At 42.5% G+C, this 27,046-nt stretch overlaps 1 protein-coding gene and 3 non-coding genes across 5 annotated transcripts; all 4 read left to right on the top strand.

The window, feature by feature from the left end:
* Nucleotides 1–1,071: 1,071 nt before the first annotated feature.
* Nucleotides 1,072–26,294, top strand: tpt1 (tumor protein, translationally-controlled 1). Of its 2 annotated transcripts, XM_060899027.1 has the most exons (6): nucleotides 1,072–1,182; nucleotides 1,907–1,980; nucleotides 10,744–10,931; nucleotides 17,026–17,131; nucleotides 17,319–17,435; nucleotides 25,778–26,294. In XM_060899027.1, the coding sequence occupies exons 1-6, from the start codon at nucleotides 1,155–1,157 to the stop codon at nucleotides 25,778–25,780; spliced, it is 516 nt and encodes a 171-aa protein (XP_060755010.1). In that variant the 5' UTR covers nucleotides 1,072–1,154; the 3' UTR covers nucleotides 25,781–26,294. The 2 variants fall into 2 exon arrangements, with proteins under 2 accessions (XP_060755010.1, XP_060755011.1); XM_060899028.1 differs by lacking the exon at nucleotides 1,072–1,182 and having other exon boundaries at nucleotides 1,912–1,997.
* LOC132866888 (small nucleolar RNA SNORA31) lies at nucleotides 16,806–16,938 on the top strand. Its single transcript, XR_009650652.1, has one exon. It is a non-coding gene; the product is annotated as a small nucleolar RNA SNORA31 (small nucleolar RNA).
* LOC132866884 (small nucleolar RNA SNORD58) lies at nucleotides 17,176–17,246 on the top strand. The gene has a single exon (XR_009650648.1). It is a non-coding gene; the product is annotated as a small nucleolar RNA SNORD58 (small nucleolar RNA).
* LOC132866887 (small nucleolar RNA SNORA31) lies at nucleotides 25,231–25,362 on the top strand. The gene has a single exon (XR_009650651.1). It is a non-coding gene; the product is annotated as a small nucleolar RNA SNORA31 (small nucleolar RNA).
* Nucleotides 26,295–27,046: the final 752 nt, after the last annotated feature.

Raw genomic sequence — 27,046 nt, 5'->3', positions numbered from 1 at the left:
ATATTGGCCTCAGTAAACTCATCTCATCTCATCTCATCTCATTATCTCTAGCCGCTTTATCCTTCTACAGGGTCGCAGGCGAGCTGGAGCCTATCCCAGCTGACTACGGGCGAAAGGCGGGGTACACCCTGGACAAGTCGCCAGGTCATCACAGGGCTGACACATAGACACAGACAACCATTCACACTCACATTCACACCTACGCTCAATTTAGAGTCACCAGTTAACCTAACCTACATGTCTTTGGACTGTGGGGGAAACCGGAGCACCTGGAGGAAACCCACGCGGACACAGGGAGAACATGCAAACTCCACACAGAAAGGCCCTCGCCGGCCCCGGGGCTCGAACCCGGACCTTCTTGCTGTGAGGCGACAGCGCTAACCACTACACCACCGTGCTACCCTGCCTCAGTAAACTGTAAAAAAAAAATTCAAAAGGGCACTTTTTTGGACAGAGGGCACCACCTCGTGTCTATCTGTGCACGCCACTGGTGGGGGAAACCGGAGCACACCCACGCGGACATGGGGAGAACATGCAAACTCCGCACAGAAAGGCCCTCGCCGGCCCTGGGGCTCGAACCCAGACCTTCTTGCTGTGAGGCGACAGCGCTAACCACTACACCACCGTGCCGCCCCGCCTCAGTAAACTGTAAAAAAAAAAAAATTCAAAAGGGCACTTTTTTGGACAGAGGGGCAGGTGCTTGAGCACCACCTCGTGTCTATCTGTGCACACCACTGGTGGGGGAAACCAGAGCACCCGGAGGAAACCCACGCGGACATGGGGAGAACATGCAAACTCCGCACAGAAAGGCCCTCGCCGGCCACGGGGCTCGAACCTGGACGTTCTTGCTGACTGTTGAAGCACCAATCACCAAAGCAAATTCTTTGTCTGTGAGAATGTACTTAGCAATGAACTCGGTTTTGACTCGGTTTCTGATTCGGATTCTCAGGTGATGTTCGGTTTATCCGCCAGAGGGCGGTGGTGACTCATGTTCACGTGTGTGTGTCGGGGAGGGGCGGAGTGGGTGACGTCACCGCGCTCTCTGCAGTAGTATTCGGCTGAGAGTTTCCGCTGTTCGGCCTTTTCAGCTGAGCGTGTCCGTCCGGCTGCACTGACATCCAGCGCCTCCTCGAACACCGACACAATCTGACAAAATGATCATCTACAAGGACATCATCTCCGGTGAGAATGCTCCGTAACACGGCCTGGGCGCCTCCTTCACTCTGATTCTGCAGATATTTTCAGTGTTTAAGACATTTTTTTTAATTCTCTGTCTATCTCGGTTGAGCCTGAGGCCTTGCTAGCATAACTAGCATAGTTAGCCTTGCTAGCTTGTCCACCCAGGAGCTCGAGTGTTTACACACATTCTGTTAATGACTTTTTTTTTTTAATTTTCTCACACTGCTGACTCTAAGCGTTTAGAGAAGGATTTATAGTAAATTTAAATAAGCTGCCAAGATATAAACGAATTAACCAACAAGCTAATAAACTGATTAGCATGCTAGCTGTTATGCTAAAATGCCGGCATTCTGATTAGCCAGATTTTTTTTTTCTTCACACCGGCGCGCTTTAATTTAAATAAACCCCAAGCTCTGAGGTAAATTATCTCTGAAAAGTTCACCCAGTGTGACCTGCTTCGTCTTTTTAAGTCCAGAGTTTTTTATTTTAGTTATTAGTCTTTTTTTTTAATTGTAGTTGGTGAGTTTTGGCTTCAGGCCTCAGATCCATTTCACTTCATCCAGGATCAGATGAGGATCAGCTGAGGTGGGGAATGAAATGGATCTGGCAAAACAGGACAGGAGACAGGATTTAGGGCTTAAACTTGATTTATTTTTATTTTTTAATTTATTCTTGATTATGTAGTAACTTCTTTTTTTTTTTTTCCTTCTTCTCTCTACTCTTTCAGGAGATGAGATGTTCTCGGACATCTACAAAATCAAAGAGTCTGAAAACGGAATAATGATCGAAGTCGAGGGAAAGGTAACCAATCCTGAATGGTTTGTGTAAATTTAATTTTTTAATATTAATCCCTCTCCATTTAGAAATTCTGTATATCTGGTTTAAAGGAGTGACTCGGTGGTTTGACTCATCACACAGTGAGTCATATGTGGAACTGATTCTCGATCCAAGTGTCTGCTCGTCCTGCACCGTCTACGAAACACGGACATTCACGGAAAAAAACAGGGATGAGAGTTTTCCGCTTTTTCTGAGTAAAAAGCGACCTTTTTATATTATGCCAAATCCGTTGAGAAATTTTTTTTTATTATTAATTTTGGGGGGTTGGGGTATGTTCCTTCATGCTGTTCAAACTTTATTAACTCCAACGATGTTTACACGTTATTTGTAAGTCGCCGTTCAAAAGTTTGGGGTCACCCAGACAATTTTGTGTTTTCCATGAAAAGTAACACTTTCATTTACCACCATAAGTTGTAAAATGGGCGGCACGGTGGTGTAGTGGTTAGCGCTGTCGCCTCACAGCAAGAAGGTCCTGGGTTCGAGCCCTGGGGCCGGCGAGGGCCTTTCTGTGTGGAGTTTGCATGTTCTCCCCGTGTCCGCGTGGATTTCCTCCAGGTGCTCCGGTTTCCCCCACAGTCCAAAGACATGCAGGTTAGGTTAACTGGTGACTCTAAATTGAGCGTAGGTGTGAATGTGAGTGTGAATGGTTGTGTGTCTATGTGTCAGCCCTGTGATGACCTGGCGACTTGTCCAGGGTGTACCCCGCCTTTCGCCCGTAGTCAGCTGGGATAGGCTCCAGCTTGCCTGTGACCCTGTAGAACAGGATAAAGCGGCTAGAGATAATGAGATGAGATGAAGTTGTAAAATGAATAGAAAATATAGTCAAGACATTTTTCTGGCCATTTTGAGCATTTAATCGACCCCACAAATGTGATGCTCCAGAAACTCAGGTGGTGTTTACTAGGGCTGTAACAATATGCGTATCGAAATCGCGATACGCAGAGCCATGATCCGTATCGTGATACAAGAAGGCAGAATCGTGGTACACCCTTTCAAACTTCTCCTCAGCCCAAAAACAGAGGCGCTTCCAAACTTCAATTTATGAATACTTTACTTTTTATTGAAATTACATTTTAAACTTACTTAAATTACTTTTATTTTTTTTACATCTATTAGTAAGTCGTTTTTTCGCCGACCTGCGACAATCTTCTGCGAGTCACGCAACGTCCACACTCGCCACTGGCAGAGCATTCATTTCTTTTAAGCGGTCGCCGTTCTGGTTGCGACGTGGGGAGCGAATCTGTAAACAAGCAGCTCATTGGCTGGCTAGGTGTGCCACAAGCCAATCACAATCACTTGACCGGAAAGGCATGCAGTGTTGCCAGATTGGGCAGGTTTAGGTGCTTTTTGGCTGGTTTTGAACACATTTTGGGGTGGAAAACGTTAGGAATATCTGGCAACACTGAAGGCATGTCTGCTTGGGCGGAAGCCTTCTGCGGCAGTTACATTTTGACACGCGAGCAATGTTTCACCATAAAAATTCCGTAATTTCCATCTGTTTTCCGCGATCACAGAAAATCATTGGCCCTATGAGAGTGAGACAGTGAGAGAGCCCCCCCCCCCCCCCCAAAAAAAAAATCTTAACGGATTTACACGATTTGGAAAAATGACTTTCAGAACCAAAAAAAACAGAGCTTCCGGCTCAACAGTATTATTTTGAGAAATAAAACAATCTTTGGATATACATTTGTTCATTTTTGCATACATATTACTCATTCTCTGCAGTGGTCTGAATTATTTGTTATTAAATAGTTAATGTAAGTAAGTAAATGTTAATAAGTCAAATTTACTACTTTAAAAAAAACACTTTTAAAAAATCGTGGGCGTATCGAATCGTGGGTCAAAAATCGCGATTCGAATCGTGAGTTGGGTGTATCGTTACATCCCTAGTGTTTACATTAGACCGTATCAGCGGATCATCAGATTAACGTTTTTAAAAAGATTCGCGTACACACAGCAACGCCAATACACGATTCGCATGCACACAGCAACGCCAATACACGGATACGCTAATCACATGAGTAATTAGATGGCACGTCACATGATCCCAGTGCATATCGGGCATGCGCAAGTCACTCACCACTTGCAAGTGGAAGGATGGCAAGCGAACACCTTCTCCAGCAGATAAACACACCTGGCTGTGATGTTCATGTTCTCACTGAGTTTAAGCGCCTGAAGGAGGTAAATAAGTTGAAATGTGTCTCAGTGCGGCTCAGCGCTTCCTCCTGCGCTCCAAATCACTCCGCCCTGAACAGCGAGTGCCCTCTGGCGCGCCTGTGAGCGAGTGCGCACTCCGGCCCTGCGCAGCTCACAGAGCGCGCGACTGAAGCGCACGAGCAGTGATTTGGGACTGAGCCGCTGTGTGTGAGATCCCAACACCAGCGAATCAGGAAGGTGGATGTCACAGTGACGTTGTCCAATGACAACGTCAGCTAGAGCTCAGCACTGCGTTTCCTCGTTCCTCAATGTTTACACAGCACCGGATCAGATACGAACTGGGTTGAATACGTGGGCCCTGGCGGATTCAAGTTGTTCCACCTGTGGAGTCGTTTCCCGGCGTTTTAATGTGCACGGACAGTGCATCCGCGACGAAAACGAGGCGGATATGGTCTAATGTAAACACCACCTCAATCTGCTCAAAGGAAGGTCAGTTTTATAGCTTCTCTAAAGAGCTCAACTGTTTTCAGCTGTGCTAACATGATTGTACAAGGGTTTTCTAATCCTCCATTAGCCTTCTGAGGCAATGAGCAAACACATTGTACCATTAGAACACTGGAGTGAGAGTTGCTGGAAATGGGCCTCTATACACCTATGGAGATATTGCACCAAAAACCAGACATTTGCAGCTAGAATAGTCATTTACCACATTAGCAATGTATAGAGTGGATTTCTGATTAGTTTAAAGTGATCTTCATTGAAAAGAACAGTGCTTTTCTTTCAAAAATAAGGACATTTCAAAGTGACCCCAAACTTTTGAACGGTAGTGTACATTGTTATTGGTCAAAACATCGATGTCGAGACCATAATAGCCAATCAAAGCAGTTTTTACAAAGACCCCCACATCCGCTTTCTTTTATCAAAACTTGCGCATGTTCGTGAGCTGCATATCAAAAATACTTTCCTTTAATCAGCGTGTTTTCTCAAGATGACGAATACTATTGACAAGCGAGATGAAGCGAAGGTACGTGAAATTGATGCTGGTACAAAAACAAGTTTAGCAAAGCAAGAGAGGAGTGTGAGAGAGAGCAGAAGAGAGCCAGGTTAGAGCATGTAAAAACACAGGAGGAGCTGGCTAATGAAAGAAAAAGGAAAAAAGCGAGGACTGATGAGCTTTTGGCTTTGGCCAAGAAGCTGAAGTCTAAATGATTAAATGAAAATCTGTTTTAAAAATAACTCGGAACTGTAAATAACTTTTAACTGTAGAAACTGTAGACAGACATTTTCCTTTTGAAGGAAACATACAAGTGATGTGGACAATAAGATAAAGACAGTCCCCATAAAATATGCATTTGTTTGATTCAGTACATTGAATATATGATGATTTGAATTATAGCTGACAGTGTTGATAACTGTATAACTTTAAAGTTTAAATAGACATTGTGAAGAAATATACAAGTAATGTGGACATTGGGAAAAGGTCAGTTTCTATAAGATATGAATGTTTTTATTTAATTCAATATATTCAATATATGAAAATTTGAATTGTTAATGGAACTGTAAATAACTGAATTTTAATTAACATTTTTTAGAAAAACAAGTGATGTTGACAATGAGTAATAACCAGTCCCCATTAAACGTAGATACTATTTTGAATTAATGCAATACACATTGATTTTGATACATATTGTTCTATATAATAGTGTGCTTATTTCAATAAGTATTAAAATAGGCATCAGGTGTTTTAGTCAACTACAGCTCAGATTGCAGGAAAGAGGGTGTGTAAGGTCTCATTTTGAAGAAAAATTTCCTGGGGGTGTCTCCTCCCGGACCCCCCTTATTACAGATTTCTGCTTTTTCCATCAGCACCCACTCTCATCCCTGAAAAAAATACAAAGTACCTTTTTTTTTTTTAATTCGTGTGTGTGTGATATTTTTCTGTGAAATATCAATAGCAAATTAAACCTATAAATGCAGGTAAGAGATTTTAATTAGTATAGGTAATTGTATGGGGCCGAGTAAAATTTTAGGATTAGTTTCATGAGTGATTTCAAAGTTTTGAAAATTTCAAGAGTGAAATTGATCCTTAATTTTACAACGACTGTACGATTACTTGTTTAATATATAGGGCCGAATTCATACTTCGGAAGCCGTTCGAGTTTGCACGTTTTCTGAACCAATCAGGGCGCAAGACTATCTTGCACGTTTGAATCAGTTTCTAAAGCATCTTTCATCGTGACACGAGGATTTTGAAAGTGGTTTCTCATCTCATTATCTGTAGCCGCTTTATCCTGTTCTACAGGGTCGCAGGCAAGCTGGAGCCTATCCCAGCTGACTACAGGTGAAAGGCGGGGTACACCCTGGACAAGTCGCCAGGTCATCACAGGGCTGACACATAGACACAGACAACCATTCACATTCACACCTACGGTCAATTTAGAGTCACCAGTTAACCTAACCTGCATGTCTTTGGACTGTGGGGGAAACCGGAGCACCCGGAGGAAACCCACGCGGACAACATGCAAACTCCGCACAGAAAGACCCTCGCTGGCCACGGGGCTCGAACCCGGACCTTCTTGCTGTGAGGCGACAGCGCTAACCACTACACCACTGTACTGCCCTGAAAGTGGTTTACAAAATTTTATTGGAACTTCTTTACAAAAGCAATTTTGTTGACATTTGCTAATTTTTGTAACCATAACCAAAGCAGCGACTTTTTTTTCCTCTTCCCCATATCTTGTTCTTTTTTATATTTGTATACGCAGATACCTAATTTTAATTTATCTAGAAGTTTTTCTCCATTTCTATTCTCTGTTTATCCTGTAATGATGCTATTGGAATTTTTATTTTCCTGAAGGAACCCGCCCAAAGGGATCAATAAAGTTCTATCTAATCTAACTAGCCAATAGAATTTCAGAAATGCGGCCTCGTGTTAAGGGGAAAAAAAGCCCTCCTTGATTGACCAATCAGAATTGAGTAATTTGGTCCTATGTGTTATAATGAACTTTAACAGTCCAAACGTTTAATTGTTTCAGACTTGTTAATTTGTTTTATCTGTGATGCATCATCCAGATGAAATCTGGAACATCCTGAAACGTTCAAGACCAATCCGTGAATTACCAGCATCCGTATTAAAATCCGTAACTGCTCCGTATTTTTTATTTTTTTTTTTCCCCCGTAATCCGGCGTAGTCCGTGACCTATCCTTCTTTTGTCAACCACCTCCATCCTGCCTGGAGTCTTTCGCGTTGAATCTGGTTTCACCTCATCAAGGTTGCCTTTTGTAATTTAAAATAATTTAAGTAATCGAAACCCTTCAGAATGTTGATTTTGTTTGTGCTTAAAGGAGTTTGAGAGAAAATGACCGCTTGGGAATACTGTGAGAATTCGGTGTGGTGATGTGTTCATCAAAATTAATAATAAGTTTAATTTATATAGCGCCTTTCACAGAGCCAAGATCTGAACTAAATAGACAAGGAAAAGAAGTATTCATGGAAAATAAATAAGTCTTTTAAATCAGATATGATGGTTGAGAAAGAGGAACAGTCCCAGACAGAGAGAATTACAGACCCTGTGTCCGAAATCGCTCACTTATTCACTACTCCCTATATAGGGAATTGCTATATAGAGGACTATGTAATGAGCTTATTGATAAAATAGTCAGCTGGTGGGTTTTCAAAATAAATACGTGCATGTATTTTTGTGATAAATCCATGTTATATTGAGCGTATTTCCCACATTAATAAATACAAAGTACCTGCATCTTTCAGGTTTTTTTTAAATCAAAATTAAATACTTTCTTCTTTGGTGCAGCCTTTTATTAAATCAAATTTGAGACTTATGAAAAATAGCGTACAACCTATAGTCACTAACCAAAGCAATAATTCCCATCATGCATTGCAGTCACGCTGAAAGAAATCAAAAGCCTCAAATTTGATTTAATAAAAGGCAGCGGCAAAGAAGAAAGTACTCAGCCTTGATTTAAAAGAACTGAAAGATGCAGCAGACACAAAGTAGTCTGTACTGATTATACTGAGCGCATTTCCCACATTTAATATGGATCTATCCCAAAAATACACACATGGATTTATTACTTTGAAAACCCACCAGCCGACTGATCTGGCACGTTTTAATTGTGCGACAGTAATGACATAACGGTGTGATGGATTGGTGTCTGAAAGTGTGTTCTGCCCCCAATATTTTATCAGTGAGCTCACTATGTAGTCCTGTATATAGTAATTCCCTATATGGGGAGTAGTGAACGAGTGAGTGATTTCGGACACAGGGTCTGGTGTTTTTTTTTTTTTTGCTAATGTTGTCCTTGTATTAAGTTTTTGTATTAGAAACAAGTTCAGCGATGCTCGTACGCTTCTTACTTGTCTTGCTTTTGGAGGGAAAAAACCCATTTTGGTATCAAGTTCTGCTGACGTGACTCGAGAGGGCATGTTGGAACATTGTCACGCTTGCCTTCACTTCAGGCAGGGTATTATTACAGTCTTAATTTAGCTACCCGTATTATACATCACACAGCAAGACTGAGTAAACCTTGCCTAGTGAAAGTGTCAGTGTGAAGTTTAAATTGTTAAATAATATTCTTATTATAATTGATTTGCGTTTTTACGCAAAGTAAAACATAAAAGCAGTTAAATCGTTTATGAATTGTCTGTTTAGTTTGGTGACAAATTGGCTTTAAGTGTAAATGGTACACGTTTTTCTGAAAAATGTGCCTCGAACCAGGCAACAAAGCGTGTTAAACGGTATTAATGCTTGAGGTTGTTGTCGTGTTTTGCTTGTTTGTATACACTTGCCGGCCACTTTAATAGGAACTTGCTCTTGTTTCTAATACCCTGTCCACACTAGGGATTTTGTACCGATACGATACTACTTTCGTACCGCAACACCTGTTCACACTAGCAACTGTACCGGTACTGTAGCGGTATAACTGTACCGGTACGAAACCCACAAATGTATGGGTTTCGTACCGGTACAGTATCGGTACTGTAGCGCTTCGCTGTAGTGTGGACAGATGAAGCGGTTCTGTATCGACAAATGTAATGCGCATGCGAAAACGAAACGACCGTGGAGCTACATGGAGAAAGGGAGGGGGGGGAAGAGGGGGAAAAGGGAGGGAAAGGGGGAGAAAGTGAGGGGAAGGGAAGAGGGAGAAAGTGAGGGGGGAGAAAGGGAGATTCGTTTTCTTTGTTTCTTTCTCAACTGCCTCGCACGTTTTATACGATTCGACTGAATAAATGAGCACCAGAAATACAGACTGTACATTGACAACAAAAAGCACACACGCATTGTTTCATCCGCCATATTCTCGAAAGGAAGTTACTCGGTAACCACGGAAACATTTCGCGCACGTGCATTTCAACTTCCGTGAAAGAAAACTGCAAACATTTCTCGCTAGTGTGGACAGATGCACTAAACTGTACCGGTATACTTTGTATCGATACAGTTATAGCACTATCGTACCGGTATAAGTGTGAACACAGCATAAGATTCCTGTTCTTGGCTGTTCATCAGGGATGCAAACAGCGCGCCTTTTGGCGGATGCCGCCTTTTTCACGGCTGAATTGTGCAGATCCGTTTTTTTTGTTTGTTTGTTTGTTTTTAGGGGGGCGTTGGAGCGTCTGAATAATTTCATCAAAGTAAATTCTGTATTAAAATTACTTTTAATACAGTATGAAAAGAAAACAGTAAATCAGAAAGCTGCACAGCTTCCGCGCAAACGTGCGCAGCTTTCTGATTTACTGTGTTCTTCTCATACTTCCTGTGTTTCATGGACTTTAATGGCATTTGCTTATTTAGTAATTTTAATACAGAATTTACTTTGATGAAATTATTCAGATACTCCAACGCCCCCTAAAAAAAATCGGATCTGCATGATTCAGCCGTGAAAAAGGCGGCATTCGCCAAAAGGCGCGCCGTTTGCATCCCTGGTTCATGGAACCCAATCTGCTGCATTCTGAGATGCTTTTCTGCTCACTATGGTTGTAAAGAGTGGTTATGAGTTGCTGTATCCTCCTGGCAGCTCGAACCACGAATCTGTCCATTTTCTTCTGACCTCTCAACAAAGGTGTTTGTTTCCACCCACAGAACTGTCCGTCACTCATTCAATTTTTGTTTTTTGCACCATTCTGTCTGTGTAAACTTGAGCCGATTTGTTGTGTGTGTGAGAGAACCCCAGGAGATCAGCAGTTTCTGCAGAGTCACACTTTGAGATCAGTTTTTCCCATTCTGATGTGTGAACATTTAACTGAAGCTCTTGATTCGTATCTGCATGATTTTTATACAGTACATCGTACTGCTGTCAAGGGAACGGCTTGTAGTTTATGGGTGTTCCTGATAAAGTGGTCAGTGCGTATCTGTTTTGGATCTCTACACAAACTTCAACACGAAGTAATTAGCTGATGGACACACTCCGACATGCGTCTTAACGAACCGAGGAAGAGGTGGCGCGTCGTTGTCGTTCCGTTTCCTGTTAGGACCAGCTTGGCATGGAGTAATACTAATTCCTGAGCCTTACAGCGGAAATGTTTTCACCGATGCATCATGTTTGTGTCTGTAGATGGTCACCAGATCAGAGGGCAACATCGAGGATTCGCTGATCGGCGGCAACGCGTCCTCAGAGGTCCAGGCCGAGACCTGCGACTCGACAACAGTCAGCGGCGTGGACATCGTCCTCAACCACAAGCTCCAGGAAACCAGCTATGACAAGAAGTCTTATGCAGTCTACATCAAGGACTACATGAAGACGTGAGTGTTCTATACACCTCCATGAGCAGCGTTTTACACAGCAGCATGCTTTGCTCAGAGCAAGCGCGGTGATTAGAGTCGAAACCGGAAGAAATGCTTTGGAAGGAGCGAGAATGGAAATTTTAATCCGAAGTTGTGAATTTGTTCCACTAAAGTTAACCATGTATAATTTATTATTGTTCTGTGTTATCTCAGGGTTTCCGCGGAGTCTTAAAAAGTCTAAAATTTGATAATCCTAATTTAAGGCCTTAAAAAGTCTAAAATACGAGCATATTTTGCATTGTAGGTCTTAAATGTAATTTTGTGAAGTCTTAAATCCTTACGTCCATTTACCCCATTCGCTTTTTTTTTGTTAAGTGCGTTGGTGATATTCATAATTAGTCATATAGGCTCGGCCTACTTGGTGTCAGTAGGCTACGTTGCAAACTACAAACGAGACACAGTGGAATCCGGCATCTAGTCCGGTTGGCATGGTGATGCACAGGGCATGGTACGGCTGCATTTGGACAGTAGAGCCTAAAAGAAGCAAGGGAGATCGTCACGGTTTGTAGCAAAATGGGCAAATGCAAGTTTAACGACTGCTGGCTTGAACGCAATGATTTCGTAGACTGGTTAAAACGCGTACCAAACAATCCGTTTGAGGCGTACTGCACATCGCGCAAAAGAACACTCAAACTCGGCACCCTGGGTGTAAAGGCACCGGAATCGCACGCGAAAGCGGAGAAGCACCAGGCTGCCCATAAAAGTCTGCAACAATCGCATGCCATCACTCAATTTTGTTCACCGTTGTCAGGTCCAAGCACATCTCGAGACGGTGTATCAGCTAACTCCGTGCAAACTGTAACGTTACAACACGCAAACCGTACGGAATCGAACGCCTCATCCTCAAGTGATTTGCGGGATGTCTTTGGCTCCACTGCAACTTAGTTCCTCATTAATGCAAGAGCGCACCCTAGGGATGTAATGCATTCATTGGTGAATGATAATACATTGTTATTTTGAAAGTAATTCAGGCTCTCCCAATTTTCTTTATTTTTTTGTGCGGCATAAGTCTTTAACGGCGGCACGGTGGTGTAGTGGTTAGCGCTGTCGCCTCACAGCAAGAAGGTCCTGGGTTCGAGCCCCGGGGTCGGCGAGGGCCTTTCTGTGTGGAGTTTGCATGTTCTCCCCGTGTCCGCGTGGGTTTCCTCCGGGTGCTCCGGTTTCCCCCACAGTCCAAAGACATGCAGGTTAGGTTAACTGGTGACTCTAAATTGACCGTAGGTGTGAATGTGAGTGTGAATGGTTGTCTATGTGTCAGCCCTGTGATGACCTGGCGACTTGTCCAGGGTGTACCCCGCCTTTCGCCCGTAGTCAGCTGGGATAGGCTCCAGCTTGCCTGCGACCCTGTAGAAGGATAAAGCGGCTAGAGATAATGAGATGAGATGAGATAAGTCTTTAACCTGTTATGGTCTTAAAAAGGTCTTAAAAAGTCTTAAATTGAACTTGTTCAAGCCTGCAGAAACCCTGTATCTGGAAGTGGTGTGACAATGTTTTTCCATTGTGGCTTTATAAATTTTGTAGCAGATAACTGACGCAACCACACCCTTTCTTCAGGCTTAACCCTCTGGGGTTTGAGGGTATATTCTGGCACTCGAATGATTTTGACACACTGCTTTCTACAACAGCTTCATTTGTCTGGTATTTGACTATTCGGTGTGTCTTGAAATGAACTCTTGTACTATTTCTCAGTTCAGAGCCACAACTGACTGTTACACATGCCCCTTTTCCACCAAAGCAGTTCCAGGGCTGGTTCGGGGCCAGTGCTTAGTTTGGAACTGGGTTTTCTGTTTCCACTGACAAAGAACTGGGTCTGGGGCCAGAAAAACCGGTTCCAGGCGAGCACCAACTCTCTGCTGGGCCAGAGGAAAGAACCGCTTACGTCAGCGGGGGGGCGGAGTTGTTAAGACCAACAACAATAACAAGACCGCGAAAGATCGCCATTTTTAAGCGACGAGAAGCAGCAGCTGTACAAACGCGAAGTCATTTGTTGTTGCTGCTGCTGCTTCTTCCATGTTTTGCTTCGATATTCGCGCCAAGGTTTATGCAAACGTAGCGACGTAACTGACACATACAGCGACGTAATGACGTGGCTTCCCTTAGCACCGCGAGCTATGGAAAAGCAAACTGGTTCTCAGCTGGCTCGCAAGTTGAACGAGTTGTGAACCAGCACCAGCACTGGAACTGATTTGGTGGAAAAGGGGTAACGGTTACTCTAATTTTACTCTCTAAACTCAAAATAGAGCGAAATTTTCTATTTTTGAGAAATACTTTTAACTCTGGAAAAATTACTGTCATTTTTCCTGCGTATGGACTACAGCGCACACATGGACCGATCTGCTAATCAGAACTAGAAGTTAATTAAAAAAAAGGCACCACTCATCAGTGTTGCAATTCAAGATTGAATTGAATCACTGTCCCGAATCATCCGAAGCGCGTAAAATCAGCGTGCCATCTCGCAACAAGTTTTACCTCCAAATAGTCTAAACTGCGGCTGACGAATTTTATCCTGTTTACGGTGGGCGTTCCCACCGCGAAAGAGAAACCAATCGAAACGGAAAGCGATTACCATTCCGTTGCCTTGTGAATAGTCTTTCATGAATGCGTAAGTGGGCGCTCCGACTCTGGTGTGACCTGAGTAAGGTGACAAGTTTTGTTTCATCTAATTTGGGTAATTTAAAAACTGTTATTTGGCAAAGGAAAGTGTAAAGTATAAAGTTTCTGTTAATGTTTATTAAGCTTGTATGATTAAAAACTCGCGAATGTATTTATCTAAATGTATGACCTACTCATTCTGAACTTGTTGAGCTTCACTGGCGAAGCTCTCGACCCCAGAGGGTTAAAGTGCGTATTCTGGACCAATTTTGTTTTTTTTGTTTTTTATATGAAAGTATGTCCCTTTACACACTCATCCAGAAGGGTGATTTTGCACAAGGCCATCTGTCTACAGCAGAAAAAAATAACAAAACGCATCTGGAAAAATCCCAAGGGAGTCTGGAGCCAGATTCGTGACGTCACCTGCGGAAGCGCCAGCAGGCTGCGAGAGCTTTGCACGGTTTCAGTGCACAGCCTGTGTAGACCAAGCGCTCCCATTTCTCTCTCATTGTCCGGTCTTTTGGGAAACGATGAGTACTAATCCCATCAAGATTGGTGTTGCTACACCCTCCTACGATACATCTGTTAACCATTTTAATAATTACGCGATAACGTTGAAGAAATTTGCAGAAAACCACCAGGTCGTTTTCTCATAAACAAACCAGCGCTGGCGTAGGATTCAGAGGGAGGCGTCCCGCACACGACGTCACGAAAATCAGCGTTTGCCGGGAAATCCAAACGCCAAGTTTTTTCAGAGGCGGACCAATTCGCCTCAAATGGCTCGATTTCAACTGAATTTTTCTGGTATTGCGCAAGGTAAAAAAATTGCAGAGAATGCAGAATGTTACAGATATTTGACAAGTTTAATATAAAATAGGAGAATTACACTGATCTTGCTCCTGAATTTACCCGTGATGTGCACTTTAAAGGAATTGAACAGACCAGAACACGGCATTTGGCGATTTTTTTTTTTTCTGCAACTTTTTTTAAGGCAGCTTATTAAGAAATGAGGTTTCAAAGTGTTTATTCGCCGCAGGTGAAGTGAATAATGACCGAAGTGAAGTCTAGGTTATTATTTACCGATATTCAGAATCTGAAGTGGATAATTGTTGGCATAAATACACAGGTGATTGTTTTTTAAAAAAAAAACAATTTTTCATACTTCAAAAGTGGCACGCAAATGTGATAAAGGCATGGTGCAGATTTGTCACTTATCTACGCCGAGTCACAAATACTGTTTTTAAAATCTGAACTAAATTGCAATCCTGCCTTACCTTTGAATGATTTTCAACTGAACCTCGTAGCATTTTTAGTGCTTTTAGGAACAGCGGGTTTTTTTTTTTTTTCTTCGTAATTTGTAATTATTCCTCACTTATGATGACGCAGCAATTGGCTGCCATTTTGCTGAGATGCTTGCGGCGATTATCAAGAAATTGGTCGAGAAATTCGGACCATCAGCATGTGCGATTTTCTATAATCGCCTCTGTATTCATACTAAACGATTTTATTGACTCTTGCTGGTTTCTGAATAACCGTGAAAGCAGGAAGTGTATCATTTAAAGATGACCTGACAGGTTTGTGTGCCTGTGCAGGCGCATTTTATTCATGAATTGAATTTCAAAACTGACGTCTTATCTCCGATGTCCAGAAGCGCCAGCGATCGACTTTTTTTTTTTTTTTTTTTTTTTCCCCCCCCTACACCGGCTACTTGTTCCCAGGGGGGAAAAAAAACCCTTGCCTTTCAGTGTTCAAGAGATTTATATAGTCTCTGAGCTGATGAGCTGTTTTATTTATGATTTATTGGCCCAACAGTAGACTTGAAAGAAACCTGTGTGAGACTTGGCAAAAAACTGTGGATATAATGGATAAGTCTGTGCATGATCTGCGGACACTTTGAGGTAAGCAAACGCAAGAAATTCAGATTTAAAACATGCTAAACTGGCCCCAAGTTGATAACTGTATGAGGAGCAAGCCTCCCAGACTTCTACAATTTTTAATAATAATAATTTAGGATGGTTTGGGGCTTGCTCGCGGCTGCCAGGTTGGTTGTTGAGTAGCCTGACTTTTTTTTTTTCTTGCGTGTGGTATCATTGTTGACGCGAGATTGTTTTTTTTGAACATGCCAATGCGGACACGATTTCCCCTGATGAGTTATGACTTCAGACGCGATGCGTGTGTGGAGGTGTGGAGTCCGCGTGATATGTGCGTAAGGTAGGCTTCTCATGTGTTTGGAGATCCGCGCTCCGAGACAAGCGCAAGGCTTCTCATGTGTTTGGAGATCCGCGCTCCGAGACCAGCGCAAGGCTTCTCATGTGTTTGGAGATCCGCGCTCCGAGACAAGCACAAGCGCCCCAAGGGAAAAAAAGGGACCCCCTGAAAATATCGGCATAGTTTGAACACTGAGTGTAGGCACTGGGTGTAAACAACAAATAGTTTACAATGTCTGGGTAGCAAACAGACGGCAGAATTGGTGTCCGGTCCTCCTTATGTTTCCATTCTCCCTTGCCCCGAGTCTTATCATATGGGTCAAACCCATCAATCACAGCCAGTTTCTCCACATACCGTGCCCTTTCTGCAGCTGGTAATGTACTCACATAACCCGAATTATCATCCATCGTGTCACTTTACTCTCGCTCGTACTTTGTTTTATATTGTGAGTGCATGTACTTGGTCTTCCAATATGGCGCCTAACAAAATCTCGCGGCGCGGTGACGTCATGTGAAAGGGGTCTATAAGGTGCCATAATGTTTTGTGAAAAGTGATCGAAATTTTGTCATAAGTCATAAAATAGTAGCTTTTTCTATAACTTTGAGCTCCTGGTGCCACCATTAAACTTTTGAATTTTGTCAAAAATATTTCACCCAGTGTGTTTTTTTTTTTTTTTTTTTTTCTTACCAAAAGGAACATAAAAACAAAAATGCATCATGATCGGAGGATCTTTTCATTTTTAGGGGGCAACTGATGCACCCTAAGACCCACCTACCACTTTTTGTCAGCTACTTCAGATTTTCTGCATCCGTTCAGAGTACACGGCTTGAGGTCAAAGTGGAAAATATACTTTAAATTGAGTTTTTAGTCATGAGCAAAGGAGTCTTGTTTATAGTCATGGACTGTATTTGCGTGTCAACAGATTCATCCTGAAAAACAAAACGCTGTAACTTGGCTTTAGTCTTGGTTTCTTTTTCCACATTAGCCAGTCCTTGCTGTTGATTATATATAAAATCTTTTTATTTATTTTGCACGCATCTGTTGACGGCTCAGTTGCTCCTCTTGTGAGTGAGTGGGCTTTAATTTATAGATGCTAAATAAACCGTCCCTGCGCTTTCTTCATGTCCTGACTGTGACTTAGGAGATTGAATTGGGGACAACATGACTTCCTTGCGAGTACTAAATATAATCCCTTGTAGCTGAAGCGGTGTGTATCGCCATACGTTGAGTCTGTGCTTGTTGTCTGTTCCAGGCTGAGGGCCAAACTGGAGGAAAGGTCTCCTGAGCGGGTACAGCCTTTCATGGTTAACGTTCAAGCTGAGGTCAAGAAAATTCTAGGCAACATCAAGAACTTCCAGGTAAATATCGCGTGTGAACACGCGCACATGTTCTAATGATGAACGTACAGTGATGATGAACTTAGGACACCTTTGGAGGTCACGACCAGTGAAAATACATCATATCCTGAGTACGGTTAAACGCTGAAAGTCACAGTGCTGCTTTTATAATTCTCCCTCTGACTAACTGAACTCTTCCTCGATGCAGTTTTTCACAGGTGAATCCATGAACGTGGACGGCATGGTCGGTCTGCTCGACTTCCGCGAGGACGGATTGACGCCGTACATGCTCTTCTTCAAAGACGGGCTCGAGATTGAGAAATGCGTAAGTGTGTAACAGATAAAGAGAACATGTTTAGGGTTCACGCTTTTTTAGGAGCACTCAGATGCAATGCTTTTAAACCACACTTCTTGTACAAAGCAGTTGTCGATTGATCATGTGTTTTTGAGCCATAGCTGATCCAAAAGACTATAAACGAATGGAAAAATCAACAGATTTTCACGGAATCTGCCGATACTGAAGCGGAAGATCCCGAAGGGGTGCGTGACGTCACGCGTGTAACAATCCGGGTATCGATTTCGTTCCCGTGCGCAGCAGTGGTTAGATCAGTCTCGATATGAAATCACGTTTTGGAGAGAATTCTGATAGTGATTGGGGTTCTTGTATGTCAGATGAAGGAGCAGATGATTCTCGAGGATATTCCCGAGTAAATGATTCTTTTCGAGCCCCCAAGACGAGAAACGGATGCCAGTTCACGACAGTCCCGCTCACCGCCGATAGCGCACCACCAGCCAGAGAGAATCGGAAACGCGGATTAGTTTGTGGATTTTTATTCTAAGCTGGCTGCTGCAAAATATTTACATGTACCTCAATAAATGCATAAATATCTTTAAAGCGTACACTTATTCAGTAGGGCTGGGTTTCAGTCAATTTCCTAGATCGATTCGATTTCGATTCTTAGGGTTTTAAATTGATTGATCTCGATTCGATTCAATCTGCTCTTAAATAATGAAAACATCTCCATACAGTATGTTGCAAAATACACGTCTTTATTTTGTAAATTTGACAGTTCACATGTAACTGAGCTCTGCTTGGCATATCTTGCAAACTACCTTGGTTTTATCAAGCTCTTCGTCGTTTTAAATTTGAAATGATTCCACACGTCAGATTTCATTTGAGACGGCTCGCCGAGCAGTGTTTTCCCTGCCTCAGCCATGGCTCTGGCCTCAGCCATTTTGTGTGCGTGCTTGAACGTCACGACGTACGACTGCGCAGCTGCGTCATCACGCACGAGACGGCTGAGGGAGGAAAATCACACAACACACGAGATTGTGTTGTGGAAAAAAAAAAAACAACTCGATCTCATGCCCTGTGAATCGATAGTGCGAAATTTAAATGAAATCGATCCAAAATCGATTAAATTGATTGATTTATTTTTTTTTAAACCCAGCCCTATTATTCAGTGTAATTATTGAAAGAAAATACGAAGTGGGCGATCATAGGGGAATCGACAAACTGTCCAAATGTCAGATCAAATAATATTTATTAAATAAATGGGTTTCTTTTTGCTCCAGTAATTCCCATGTGGTCGTTCTGGTGGTGAACGCTTGATGAATCAGATTTATTATTAGTAGTAGGAAATCGAGATCTGCCTGCTTTGTTTGCACAAACCTCACCCGCTGTCGCTTTAGATTAGTGTCATTTCTCGGAAATTCGTGAACTGAATGTCCTGTTGTGTTTGGATGTTCAAATCCATATACAACACGGCGCTTGTACGTCATTATTTTTGTAAGATTCTATCAACAATATTCAATTTCCGCGAGTAAACAAGCACCGAGTCAGATGAACAGGAATGACCCAGATAACACGCGCGACATCATGCGAGATCAGCCCTGGGGCAAGGCTGCCTTTTTCCGTGATCCGGCCGCCGCGATTTATTGATTAGTTTTGTGTTTGATAAAATAAATAACTTATTATTTAACCCCCTGCTTTATTAATTCATTTTAAAGTCTTACAATATAAGGCATTACATTCACTTTAAGGGAAGACACTAAAGGTGAACTGAGGAAAATCTAGCCTTCGTGAGAGAGTTGAAGCGAATGGTTATGCCTTTTTTTTCAAAACCTTCTCAAATTATTGACGTTTTGAGAAATTGTTCCGGATCTAAATTGGGGTACGAATGCTCACGTACAGATCGTTTGAGAGCAGGGTCTCCGCGGATCCTTAAAAAGTCTTATTTTTAATATGTGTTTTTTAAGGTCTTAAAAAGCATTATATTTCGCTATTTTTTGAGCTATGGTATTAAATTTCACATGGGAGGTATTAAATTTCATCCGGGTAGCCTACGGTAAATGAAAAAAACAACAACATATGTCTGGATTTTTTTTCCGCGCTAACGTTATTTATTCAACCAGCGTCGTTTGTTATCAAGATGCTGAACAAGTAGCACAAGAGCCGTTGTGTGTCTAGCACTAGTTCTAATAGCGCAGGAACCACGCCACAGGGGGCAGTGTGTTCTTTTATCCATGTAGTAGAACCATTGAGAGTAGAGCAGACGAGGAAGAAGTGGTTGAACTTGAACATGAGCGGAGATGGGGAAGTGTAAGTTTAGTAACAAGTGGCTTGAGGAGCCAAAATACAAAAGTTGGCTAACAACAGCAACTTCAGAATATGAAGCGAGATGTAAGGTATGTCGGAAAGACATCAAGTTAACAACAATGGGCTGTAAAGCCCTTGACGCTCACTCGAAAGGGGAAAAGCATATGCGCTATGCTGCTAGTCGGGCAACGACAGTCCCCATGCCAATGTTCGCCTCTACGGTCACAAAAAGTGCAACGCCAGCTTTAGCGTCTCCGGGTCCCAGCACAAGTGCTTTCGCGGCATTCGCCCCAACCGCTACGCTGAAGGCAGAAATACTGTGGGTTCTGCAGAAGATGCACTTATTTATTTAAAAAAAAATGCTTTGAACTTAACCTAGAGTGTGCTTTTTTTTTTTTACTGTACGTATTTGTTCCGCGGTAGTGGTCTTATTTTTTTATACTCAGTGGTCTTAAAATGGTCTTAAAAAGTATTATTTTTGCTGGTCAGAAATGTGCAGAGACCCTGGAGAGGTTTTTTTTGGTTCTGAACAATGAAATCTGATTTTCAGAGCCTCGTCGAAAAGTAAATGGGACTTCAAATAGACCCCTTCGCATGTTTGTAAACAAACCGACCGTTGCTAGGATGCGCGCGAAGCCTGGACTCAGAAACAATGGCGCTGCCCATAGACCGGCATTATGAGCTGTCAGATTATGCAAAACAATTGTTATAAGATCGAGAATGCTACATAAATAAGTTAACTCTAACAAGTGGACATCGCCTACCGGATCCGTATTTAATTAAAGAGTGGACGGACGATGTTAGTAAGTTTTCCTCTGATACCTGAAGGCAGTCATGCTATTTACAAAAAATGTCAAACTAAAAAAAAAACCCTGTTTACTAGTGCTGTCAAAAATGTCGCGTTATTAACGCGTTAACTTGACTCAATTTTAACGGCAATAATTTTTTTATCGCGAGATTAACGCTCTGTGACATGATGTAGGTTTTCATAAGCTTTTGAAACTGCCAGGAACTTGGAACAGAGACTTTGCTTAGAAAACCGATAGCAGCTAGACTGTAATGCCACGCCCCGCACAGCCAGAGTCCTCTGCCCTCCCCCCAAAGAACCAGCGCGGGCAGGGCGCGCTAGTAGAGATGGGATGGGATTTATGGCTCTTTGATGAGATCCGCATCTTTGTGATCCGTTCTTTGAAAAGAGCCGTTCAAAAGACTGGCTCATTTGGCTCTTTTTAAATATTTATTCAGTTTTAAGAAGACAGCGTCTAAAGAAGCCAGATCCCTCTGAACTGTAAACTCAATGCTATCCCAGAAATCCTTCCTGTAATATGCAAATTTGGCCGCCTCTGATTGGACAGCGCGACGCATCAACAGGCAGAAAGTGTAAAAGTACAAAATGTGTTAAGTGAGCTGAAACAGTAAAGATCAGATTCAATACAATATTTATCAACGAACAACTTAAACTTAATATAATAGTGTACTTTATATTATAATCAAGCATGTCAAGCCTACCGTCACTGTGTAACCTGTCTCTCTGATTAGAGTTGTAGACTAACTCAAGCAGTAGATCACTTCACTCCTGGTTCTTTTGCTAGCCCCGGTGCTCGGCTTAGGTTTCACTTTGCAGTGGCTGTGTCAAGACGTTATGCTTTGCAATAAAAAAAAACATTGGCACAAAGCAAGCCCATTCACTTTTTTTATGCTGATAAGAGAATTACAATGGTTTTTCATGTGACAAAAATGTGCGATTAAATTGCGATTAATCGCGAGTTAACTATGACAGTTGCGACATTAATCGCGATTAAATATTTTAATCGCTTGACAGCACTACTATTTACAAAAGTAGCCCGCCATCAACATTCTGGTTACAGCGAGACTACAACTTGATTAACAATGGGACATTCATATTCATTTTGTTTTAATCAAATTATGCCAGTGATGTGATGGCAATGTGGCTTTAGCTACAACAGCAAATACCAACACTAAACAGCAATTTGCAGGAGGTAATGGCGTGAAAGGAATGATAGTGTAAAGAGTGCAGCTAAGAGAAATCAGAGCTGCGTAAAAAGCGAGAGGCAGAGAGCAGAAATGAAACTGAACGGGGCGGGAGCTAGGTTAGAGCAGTCAACGTAAGTTGGCATTTAGAGTGAGGGCACACAATTTTACCTTTCCATCCTTGCTTTAAAATTGTGATTTTCGGCATACACAAATAATGATGGCACAAAATCTGGACTGCTTGAGTCAAGCGAGACCTCTCCTACAAACTAAATTACATGCAAAGCTAAGTTAACATGCTAACAATATTCATTACATTGTGTAACTATGACCCAGCTAATCAGACAAACGTTACCAAAGTATTTTGCTACATCAGTAAACGAAGACTAGAAAGAATAAAAAAGAAAGATTTAATAAATAGCCTGATCTTACCTGTGATGAAGTGGGCGCTGCAAACCCGCGCATTTTTGATGGCGCTTTCATCCCAGTCTACACGTTTGATGGCTTGTAGTCATAGATGTCGGCGATTTTTTTTTTTTTTTGGAATGGGTGAGATCCTGCCGGAATTCTGTACATTTTAACCCCATCGCTGCTACGATTCTGACACCCGACAACACAACAACTAGGCATTTCTTCCAAATATTTCTTCTCGTCTCTACCGTCGCTGAGTCTTTTTTGGGTCCAGGCTGCGCGTGCAATTTCCTCTTACGTATGAATGACGTTTACTGCGAAAGGGTCTATCCTTCCTCAGTAGTGTGGTTTATTAAAGAAACTTCTTCCAAAAATGGCACACGAGTAGGTGGAGCTTAAAGCCTTCAGTGTTTTTGTGAGCCTGAAGATGGTTAAACACCACTGTGGAAGTTTTATTATTCGAGTTTAGTAGTAAGCTAGCTATAAATCAAAATGAACTCCTTTATTTTGATCCAGTGTTGTAGTCGGGTCACTAAACCTCGAGTCCCCAGTGTTCAAGTCCAAGTCTTTTTAAAGAAAATTTCGAGTCGAGTCTGACACAAGCCCCGCCCACTATCGACAGGGCAAATAACGTGAGGGTTAACACTAGCTAGTTCATCAGTCAGCAAGCCCTGCTATCAACAGAGCATCACTTCCTTCTCTGGGTGGAGTCTTATCAAATGACGATTGAAGTTCGAGGTCGTCACCGTCGTCTCCTCGATAGTTCGTCTGCATATGGAACACGTGCAGTGGGGGGAAATGTGCTGGTGAGAAGTCTGTATAAGCAAAGCGGACAATCCTAGGGGCGTTCCCTCCAGGCATTTTAGCGCCATTAACGTTCGTTTGTTCCTGAACATGACGTATGAACATGTGACTGTGCGTTCTCTTGCATGAAACTGGTATAAAAACTAATGTAGATGTAAATAATTTGCCGTAAGATATATTCTGGCGTGTTCCAAAAAATAAAGAAAAATCCGAGTCCTCGTCTCCAATTTGAGTCCGACTTAACGCACGAGTCCGAGTCATCAGTCCTTGAGTCTTTAAAATTAGGGCGCAAGTCGGACTCAAGTACTACAAGCCTATTTTTATTCCTCGCCCAGACGAAGTTTAGCAAGGGATATCGAAACGGGGTCTGTCCGTCCAGTCACGTTTTCGTTTCCGGGCCATATCTTTAAAACTACTGAAGATATCTTCATGAAACTTTGAATACATATCAAGCAACATGTGAACTGGCTGTTTTTTTTATTTTTATTTATTTTTTCAAATATTTACAGTTTGTAAATAGATTTTTGCTTAGTTTCTAAGAGCAATGTTCGTTTCTGGAGCATAGATCCAAAACTATTCATGATACAGATTTGAAACTTGGTATACATGTTAACAAGGTGATGTAGATGTGTCTTTTCATCCTAAGAAATTTGAGAAACCAAGTTTTCATGTTTCCATGGAAACAATTTCAGACTCTCGGGTTAGTCTTGGGGTAGGTTTTGTTTCCGGAGCAGAACTTGAAAGCTGAGTGCTATGGCAGGGTTCTCCACTTTTCAAAAATAAAAGGTGGTTTGGGTTTGGGAGCCACCTAGGCCCCCAATGGGGTCCAGGGGCGGAGCCCCGGTGGTAGTGGTGGTGGGGGGGCAAAAGGATGAAGGGGCCAGAATTAGGCACCGTTTACACATGCCTGGGTATTTTTAAAAACGCAGACCTTTGCCTTCGTTTGTGCCTTTCGTTTATACACAAACGGAGTTTTTTTTCCCTCTGAAAACGATTCTTTCTAAAAACCCCGGCAAAAGTGGAGATTTTTTGAAAACTCCGTTTTGCGTTTGTGTGTAAAGAGACCAAAACGGAGTTTTAGGCAATCTTCGCGCCACAAAAGAGCGACCATTGTACATATGACAAGCATGGAAACACTCAGAGTAGCAGCATTTCTGTTATTAAGAGCTATATTCGCCTGTTTGCTTTTGAGAATAAAGCTCATTGACCAGCAGAGACGCATTAGGGCTCGGAGGGCTGCAATTACGGAGCTTCTGGTGACCAAAAGAGCCCGACCGTACCACCGTCGGCGATTTTGGGTTCGACCTGGACGGACTGCTATCTGGTGGGAGAATTTCGAGAATGGCGTTGTTGTCCCGGAGGAATGGCAGGAAAATTTCAGAATGTCGCGATCGTCACTCGCAGAGTTGGTACGTCCGTACATACAGGGTGAGTGTACTCACATGCGCGCTTCTGTCGATGTCGTCAAAAAAGTTGCCTGCACACTCTATTACCTGGCTGACGAGGGTAGACTGCGCAAGACAGCTAATGCGTTCGGCCTTGCTCGCTCAACAGTGTCCATCATAGTGAGAGAAGTATGTTGAGCAGTTACCATCCATATTGGCCCCATGTACATAAAGTTGCCCACATCGGAGGAATCTGTACAGCACCTCGTCGCCAAGTTTAAGGAAATGCATGGTCTCCCTCAATGCCTAGGGGCTGTGGATGGCACGCATGTGGAGATAAAGCAGCCATCTGTCAATTCCACAGATTACATTAATAGAAAAGGGAGGTTCAGCCTAAACATCCAAGCTACCTGTGACCGGATCAATATAAACGTAATTTAAAAAAAAAAACGCAGCTGTGTGCACGAAGTTATTTTGGAAAACGGAGTTTAGAAAATATGCGTTTTTAAAAATACCCGGGTATGTGTAAACGGCGCATTATAATGTGGTGGTGCGCCACTTTAAAAGCACCCATGGAGAACACTGTATGGTCTTGAAAGTTGGTACGTGTTGTTTTTTAATGTATGTATGTGCCTTTTGGTACTAAGAAATGTGAGATTTTTAGTTCAGCTGGGCCAAAGGTCCGGTGAGGTCAGTGTAAAGAGTCAGGGTTGGTTTCCTGCAGCAGAACTTGATAAATGTGACCCACAATATCTAGAAACTTGATATAGTGGACTCTGTCGTCTTATCTGTGACGTCTTAAATATATGATGAATGGAAGCCCAGGTTTTTGTTTGGGGTCTGGCTTTTATATAGCACTGGATAATGAAGGAAGTTGGGGTGAAAAGGTTCTCTCTCTCGAAGAGAGAAAATGGGCGGAGCCTAATTACTGGCATCTACTGATAGACCTGTTGCCGTTATCCGTGGCATCTGGGTTTGCACTGAGATGCGACAGTAATCCTCCTCGTGCTTTCTAGCTGCCTATGAAGTGGCAGAAGCAGATTGAAGAGAGGAGAACAGGCTGCCCGTGTTAGTCTGGTGGTGCAGATGTTTAATCTGAATCGTTGAGGTCGTGGAGACGGGGATGAGCGTCACGCTTGCGCAAATTAAACAATGTAAGAGAGAGATGCGCCAAGGAAGCTAGTACGAAGTCAAGCATATAGGCCAGACTTAGCAGTTTTAGACGGGGTTGTGGTTAGAGAAGCAGCTTTGGGACCAAAAGGTCGCTGGTTCGATTCCCTGAACCAGCAGGAATGGCTGAAGTGCCCTTGAGCAGGGTGTTGAACCCTTGGTCCGATCTTGATGCATGCATTAATATTCATAAAGGGGAGTGGGTTTGGTAAGACAGCAAGGCTTCAAAGCGTGCAACACTTCACTGTTTGGTCCGAATCGTGTCTAATCTGTGCGCGTGTGTGTTTTTTCTTTTCTTCTCTTCAGTAAACTCCCCTGCTCATGTCCCTGACTGCTTCTCCTCATCAGCGGGTGGCCGTGAAAGCTTTTTGGATCAGATCACTCATTCCTCTCAACACCATCAGGATCAGGACCAGAGGCTCTTTTAAACCTCATCCCTCCTCCTCCTCTTCCTCGTGCACGGCCACCGCTTCGATTCCTCTATCCGTGTCCATGCAGAAGAACTCAAAACCCCTCCGCACGCCAGCTCGGTGGGGGTGAACAGTATTTTAGTGAGCTGGATCACACCAGAGAGCTTTGCATTGTCAGGGGAAGACATGATGCAGTTCACATCAGGCTTTATTTTTTAATTTAAACACAGTTTTGACTGCCTGGGAATTGGTTTTGCTGTGTGCATGTCAGCGCTCAGATGGCAGTTGTACAGGTATTATTCTCTCTCCCCCACCCCTCCCCCCCACCCACTCATCATCTCCAAATCATGGGATTGTAAAGGATTTCTTGGCACTATTTGTCAAATAAATAGTCAAGCTGCTGGCTAAAGGTGTCTTGTGTGGAGAGTTGAGTTATTTATTTTAAAACTTTGACCCCAGACGATGTTAACTCTCGAGATAAAGGAGCGTAGCAGTATGTAGTACCTAATCAAGAGTGAGAGAGATTACAAACAAATGTCTCTGTGCTGAGAGGAAAATCAATGTACGGATGGAATTCGAAGGCCAGGGCGTGGTCCTGCAACACTCATCTCATTAGACTTTACGTTCCATGGAGACCAGATTGATGAAGGTTTGTATACATGATGATTTTAAATCAGTTCTCTCAGTGTTTGATGTATTGACACATCAGAATTATAAGTTTTTTTTTTTTTTATTTAATACTCTCAATTCTGTGAGTTCAAATGATTAAAATTATTTCAGTCTGAAGGACTGAAATAGTTAACATTAGGCCATCCTTAAAAAAAATCCGTTTCCTGTCCACCGGGAATTTTTTTTTTAATGGATGGATAAGAAATCGCAATGCTGTTTGCTTTTTCTTTCAGTACTTTATTACAAAAGCAGACACATTTAATAAAATGACAGTTTAATCAACTGAAACTTGTACAAAAACTAAAAGTTAGCATTTTAAATGCTGACTGCAACATTTGCAAAACTTTTACAAAGGTAGAGTGGGGGGAAAAAGCCCCCCTTAAGGAAAATTCAGTTTTTCTCCAAGTTGAAATGAACCATGTGTTTAGTTTTAATAATAGTTTTTGACAACAGTGACATGAACAATAATGCCACCTAAAGTTAATACTTAATTATT

This window comes from Neoarius graeffei, chromosome 18, assembly GCF_027579695.1.
Source record: "Neoarius graeffei isolate fNeoGra1 chromosome 18, fNeoGra1.pri, whole genome shotgun sequence".
Lineage (NCBI taxonomy): Eukaryota > Metazoa > Chordata > Actinopteri > Siluriformes > Ariidae > Neoarius > Neoarius graeffei.
This window is presented reverse-complemented; position numbering and strand designations above follow the sequence as displayed.

Excerpts from the sequence above, each read along its gene's own strand:
- tpt1 (XM_060899027.1), top strand. The coding sequence starts at position 1,155 with ATGATCATCTACAAGGACATCATCTCCG. Across the intron at positions 1,183-1,906 it reads CTACAAGGACATCATCTCCG|GAGATGAGATGTTCTCGGAC; the intron begins GTGAGAATGCTC and ends CTACTCTTTCAG. Across the intron at positions 17,132-17,318 it reads GCAACATCAAGAACTTCCAG|TTTTTCACAGGTGAATCCAT; the intron begins GTAAATATCGCG and ends TCCTCGATGCAG.